At 38.1% G+C, this 6,490-nt stretch overlaps 1 protein-coding gene across 1 annotated transcript; it reads left to right on the forward strand.

Moving 5' to 3' along the window:
• The first annotated feature begins 6 nt into the window (after window positions 1-6).
• Window positions 7-5,015, forward strand: LOC111479335. The gene is made up of 7 exons (XM_023123923.1): window positions 7-155; window positions 593-2,066; window positions 2,154-2,840; window positions 2,919-3,002; window positions 3,085-3,160; window positions 3,267-3,583; window positions 4,559-5,015. The coding sequence occupies exons 2-7, from the start codon at window positions 738-740 to the stop codon at window positions 4,769-4,771; spliced, it is 2,706 nt and encodes a 901-aa protein (XP_022979691.1). The 5' UTR covers window positions 7-155; window positions 593-737; the 3' UTR covers window positions 4,772-5,015.
• The last annotated feature ends 1,475 nt before the right edge of the window (window positions 5,016-6,490 follow it).

Consider the following 6,490-nt stretch of genomic DNA (forward strand, 5'->3'; position numbering starts at 1 on the left):
CAACCCCCCCCCCCCCATTTTTTTGATTCTCAGAAAGTATTCAAAGATTATGAATGCCGGTGAAACCGCTGGAAAGATTCTGAAAGGGGTCGGGATTTCTTCACATTCACGCTATTGAAGATTGTATGGTTCCTGTTTATCGTTGCAATTTATAAGTGAGTTTCATATGATTGTTTTCAGTTTTTGTTCCTGTTTAAATTTTGTGTTTTCTGTGTATCACCTGTTCGATGAAATTCCAAACTGTTATGAGGGATTCTGACTTGTTTTCAGCTTTTCTTGCTTTATTTTGGTGAACTATAGTCTGTTTTCTTATAGTATAACCATTTTATGTGATGCTTGGTATGGTCAAATCGATTAATATTCTATTTATCTTAGGGTTAGCTGTGTTTACCGTACCTCTAAGTTCATACTTTTTGTTTATGAAGATTGCTTGCTTCTCTATTCACAGTTTTGATTTTCATATTTCTTTGTTTAGCTAAGAAAATCCCAATATATAGGATGTCATTGTTGTTTTATAATAGGTATTGATAGGCAACATGAAGAGGAATCAATGTAGAATGTCTAATGGTGTCACCATAAATTTCTCTGACAGTTAATTTTAGGTACCTTTTGATCGATCACATTGTTAGCGGAGTTTTCAGAATATGTGCTGACCGATCTCTAGCAGATGTGCATTAGACTTCTGCTCGGTTAGATTGGTCGAGGAGATTAGTTGCATTTACCTTGGTGTTTTACCAATGATGGCCCCTATTCGCACGTGTGGATTTATTGATCCAGGTTGGGAGCATGGAGTTGCTCAAGATGAAAAGAAAAAGAAGGTTAAATGTAATTATTGCGGGAAAATAGTTAGTGGTGGCATATATAGGTTGAAGCAACATTTGGCTCGAGTTTCGGGGGAAGTTACGTATTGTGACAAGGCTCCAGAGGAAGTATATTTGAGAATGAGAGAAAACCTGGAAGGTTGTCGTTCCAATAAGAAACCAAGACAGTCGGAAGATGATGAACAATCATATTTGAACTTCCATTCCAATGATGATGAAGATGGGGGTTTACATGTGGCTTATAGAAATAGAGGAAGGCAATTGATGGTAAGCAGAAACGTCGGTGCTAACATGACTCCTCTAAGGTCATTAAGATATGTTGACCCTGGATGGGAACACGGTGTGGCTCAGGACGAAAGGAAGAAGAAGGTTAAGTGCAACTACTGTGAAAAGATAGTTAGTGGAGGTATTAATAGGTTTAAGCAACATCTAGCCAGAATTCCTGGAGAGGTAGCCCCGTGTAAACACGCTCCTGAGGAAGTGTATCTTAAGATCAAAGAGAATATGAAATGGCATCGTACTGGCAGGAGAAATGGACAGACCGATGCCAACGAGTTATCGGCTTATTTTATGCAATCAGATAATGAAGAAGAGGAAGACGAGAAAGAGGAATCCTTGCATCATATTAGCAAGGAAAGATTGATCGATGGTGACAAAAGGTCGAGCAAAGATTTGAGAAGTACCTTTAGGGGAATGTCCCCTGGTGGTGTATCTGAACCGTCGGTTAAAAGATCGAGGTTAGATTCTGTTTTTCTGAAAACTACCAAAAGACAAACCGAACAGTTGCACAAACAAGCATTAGTAAAAAGAGGAGCCAATAGGAGGTCACGCAAAGAAGTGATGTCTGCAATTTGCAAATTCTTTTGCTATGCAGGAATTCCTTTTCAGTCTGCAAATTCTGTTTACTTTCATAAGATGTTGGAGACAGTCGGTCAATATGGATCAGGCTTGGTTGGCCCCTCGTGTCAATTGATATCTGGTCGGTTATTACAGGACGAAGTGGCAACCGTTAAGACTTACCTGGTTGAGTTGAAGGCCTCCTGGGCAATTACTGGTTGTTCGATACTGGTGGACAGTCGGAAGGATTCAGATGGTCAAACATCTATAAACTTTTTGGTTTCTTGTCCCCGTGGTGTTTACTTTGTCTCATCAGTCGATGCCACTGAAGTAGCAGACGACCCTTCAAACTTGTTTAGAGTGCTTGATGCAGTGGTAGATGAAATTGGGGAGGAAAATGTGGTGCAGGTAGTGTCTGCAATCATCTCGTAGTTCTATTCTTTATTGCCAGTGTCCTTGCTGATAATTGTTTGTTTTTCTCCATTATTTCTTTAGGTAATCACTGAGAATACTCCTAATTATAAAGCTGCTGGTAAAATGCTCGAGGAGAAGAGAAGAAATTTATTCTGGACGCCATGTGCGACCTATTGTATTGATCACATGCTTGAAGATTTTTCGAAATTGAGATCCGTGGAAGATTGCATGGAAAAGTGCCAAAAAATTACCAAGTTTATTTACAATCAGAACTGGTTGTTAAATTTCATGAAGAACGAGTTCACCCAAGGGTTGGAACTTCTTAGACCTGCAGTTACTCGGAACGCCTCGAACTTTGCTACTTTGCAGTGCTTGCTGGACCACAGAGCTAGTTTACGGAGAATGTTCGTCTCCAATGAGTGGACTTCTTGCAGGTTTTCTAAATCTGGTGAGGGACAAGAAGTAGAGATGATTGTATTAAATACTTCATTTTGGAAGAAGGTTCAATATGTTTCTAAATCTGTGGAACCAGTATTGCAAGTTCTTCAAAAAGCCGATTCGGTTCAAAGCTTGTCGATGTCATCTATATATAATGACATGTACAGGGCCAAGTTCGCTATACAATCCATTCATGGCGATGACGCCAGGAAATATGGACCATTCTGGAATGTGATAGATAGCAACTGGAATTCTTTATTTTGCCACCCTTTACATATGGCTGCTTTTTTCTTAAACCCATCATACAGATATCGTCCTGATTTCGTGGCGGTATGAAAATAACTACTTGTTAGTGTTCCAAACTCGTGATAATCTCTTTTCTCAGCTACATTTCCTTTGTTCGTGCAGCATTCGGAGGTGGTTCGCGGACTTAACGAATGCATAGTTCGGCTCGAGTCTGACAGTTCCAGAAGGATTTCTGCCTCTATGCAGGTAATGGATGGGTTATTTTACGAGCCTGTTGATTGTCCTGATTTTGTGTAATCTTCACTACTTCGATATTGGCTGTCCCCAGATTTCTGACTATAATTCAGCAAAATCTGATTTTGGAACTGAGCTGGCTATTAGTACAAGAACAGAGCTTGATCCAGGTGATTGCTGCATTTTCCTTCAGTATTAAATATAAGCAAAGTAATGAAAACTCCGTTTTTGTTGATAGTTGAATCGTAGTTATCAGTTTCATTTTTGCTTGAATAGCTGCATGGTGGCAACAACATGGAATTAGTTGTTTAGAACTGCAACAAATAGCTGTTCGCATACTGAGTCAAACATGTTCATCTTTGTGTTGTGAGCATTACTGGTCCCCTTTCAAGAATGAACGCAGTCAAAAGAACAATGCTCTGTCTCAGAGAAAAATGGCTGATTTGTTGTATGTTCACTACAACCTTCGGCTTCGAGAACGCCAACTAAGAAAGCGATCTAGTGACTCCGTTTCTCTTGATGATATTCTTATGGAACATTTGTTGGATGATTGGATTGTGGAACCTCAGAAACAAGGCATGCAAGAAGATGAGGTATGTAGTCCCACCATCTTTACCTGCATAGAGATTCCATTATATGCAAATGAACTGCAATCCATAGACTTCATATAGTGGAAGGCATGCCTTACGTCTTCCAAGTGTCGCATTTTTTTGTTTTTTCCTTTTAGTTATAGGAAAAAAAACCACACTTTCATGAAGAGAAATGGAAGAATATACTAGGTTATTAGAAAAAAACTAACCCCAACAAAAAAAAAATTGAATCACCCTAACTATAGCCCAAGCCCTTCGCTAACAGATATTGTCCTCTTTAGGCCTTTCCTTTCAGGCTTCCCCTCAAGGTTTTTAAAACGCGTCGGCTAGGGAGAAATTTTCAAACCTTAGAAAGAATGCTTTGTTTTTCTCCCCAACCAATATGAGATCTCACAATCTACCTCCTTTTGGGCCCAATGTCCTCGCTGGCACTTGTTCCCTTGCTTGCACACTGCCTCATGTCCACCCCCTTTGGGGCTTCAGCCTCCTCGCTGGCACATCGCCCTATGTTTGGCTCTGATACCATTTGTAATCGTCCAAGCCCACCACTAGTAGATATTGTCCTTTTTGGGCTTTCTCTTTCGGGATTCCCTTCAAGGTTTTTAAAACGCGTCTACTAGGGAGAGGTTTCCATACCCTTATAAATAATGTTTCGTTCTCACAGCCAACTTTAGGAGACATGGATTTTAAGAAATGAAGTTTTGAATGTGGGGTTAAACCCAAATGTTATAGCCTTATAGGATATCTCCAAATATCTAATGCCTATACCACCAGATTACCCATCGGGCTCGAGTGTTCAATTCCAAAACGTTAATCTGAAATCCATGACAGATTAAGTTCTTGGATTTGTGATTCAACACATGAAAAGAGAAATATGTGAAAGATGTTCTTGAGTGAGTCTCACTGTTTTAAATAATCGTCCTTTTAATATGTGTCCTCTGGCATCCTTCTGGAGTTGAAAACCCCTATGTATTTCAGGAAATCCTTTGTCCTGGAATGGAGACACTAGATGCATATGAGAATGATTTGATTGACTATGAGGACGGGACTACAGAGGCAGCGCGGAAGGGCTGTCTTCAACTGGTTTGTTTGACTAATGTCGAACCATTGGATGTCAACCCTGCCAATGGAGGCGCTTCCACCGACAATGATGCCGATGTTAAGTTCTACGACGATGAGCTAAGTGACTAAACTTGACACTAATGAGTTGAGCTCACCAGCCATTGTCTGGTTACCTGATTTATGGCTTCATATTTATGTTTTTGATCTCTATAACCCAAGTCAGCTTTAATCCAGGTGAATCTGTAATTACACGAAGTTTTACTCTTATTCAAATCCAAACCCAAACGGTAAATTGTTCGAAGTTAGTTATCATTCCTAAATTCCTCGTGTTTTGAGTGTATATATTTCTTAGCAGCAGGTTGTTTTTGCTTCATGAGGATCTCGATTAGCCTGTGATATGAAGTTCCAATCCTTCTAATATATGGCCTTTCCCTTTCGGCCACCCCTTCAAGGCTTTAAAACGCATCTACTAGTGGAAGGTTTCACATCATTATAAAGAGTGTTTTGTTCTCCTCTCCAACCAATGTAAATAGATATTGCATTAACTCTAAAAATCCTTTGGACTAGAATGAAGCACTCAATGCATATGAGAATGGTTTGAAAGTGCTGTCTTTTAACTGGTTGGTTTGATTTATTGAGAAACATTGGATGATAATCCCGCTAATCGGGTGCTCCCACGGTCAATCATGTTGAGTCAAACTGATGTTCCATTCGAGGGTAGATAAGCCAAGATAGCTTATGGTCGTGTGCAGACAAAAAGAGTCATAAAAGCTTTTAATTTTGAGTCGTCATCGATATGTCTAGTTATAGCTAGACAACTTGATATGATAAGGAATCATTACAAGGAGAGTAAGATTCGGATTACTTTGTTGATCGAATATTTTAAGGCAAGAACATTGTTTAAGATTCAAATCATTCCACAAGTAAGATCGATCATGTCTAGTTTGAATGATTTTTGTTGATCAAATATCTCAAACACTTGTTTGAGATTCGAATCACTCTACAAACAAGATTGATCATGTCGAGCTTGAATGATTCTACATGCAATCTAAACTACATAGAATTGCAAATAAACTTAGCCAAAAGAAAGCACAAATGCTCCTTTTATGTATATTTTTCGGTCTACTTACAAATACAACATACATGACATAGCAAAATGAAATTACTAAAGGCATTCTAAGAGTTTAACATTCATACTTAATGACCTTAATTAATCATTATATAATTGTAATTTAAAGTAAATTAAAAGTCCTAAAATACATTAATGAAATACAATAACTCTAAATTGTAATTCACCCAAATTCAAAACATGAAATTTCTTTCTTCTTCAGGCATGAATTGAAATATTTTTTTGATAATTTCAACAATATTTTATTCACATTTTCATTGAAGTATATTGTATGAATGATGTCTATTGGTTCATATCACTAACTTGTGGCACTTTTAAACCATTCACTATAGTTCTTTCTTTCATAACAAGATTTGCACATCTAGTGGTCCGGTGCAAAGGAAGAAGGGTCGTGCCCGATCCCAAACAATTCTTGCGTGCTACTTTTCGGGAATCAAATAAGTTTTACAACGACGAGTTAGGCGTTAAGCGACTAATACAAGTTCGCAACCCAACCACTACATATCCTTTATTGAAATGTAAATAAATTTACTTAGTTATGGCTTGATTTTATGGGTAAGTTTGAATAATTTATTGGTTAGATTTAGCATCTCTTTGACTTTTAACTTAGTAAAATATAAGAGGAATCTAATATTATCTATTCTTCTTTTTTTTCCTCATAAAAAAATAGTTAGAAAGGCTTTATGCACTTGAAAACGACATGACAACAATTAGTTAAT

The sequence above is a fragment of the Cucurbita maxima genome, unplaced genomic scaffold (assembly GCF_002738345.1).
Source record: "Cucurbita maxima cultivar Rimu unplaced genomic scaffold, Cmax_1.0 Cma_Scf00005, whole genome shotgun sequence".
Lineage (NCBI taxonomy): Eukaryota > Viridiplantae > Streptophyta > Magnoliopsida > Cucurbitales > Cucurbitaceae > Cucurbita > Cucurbita maxima.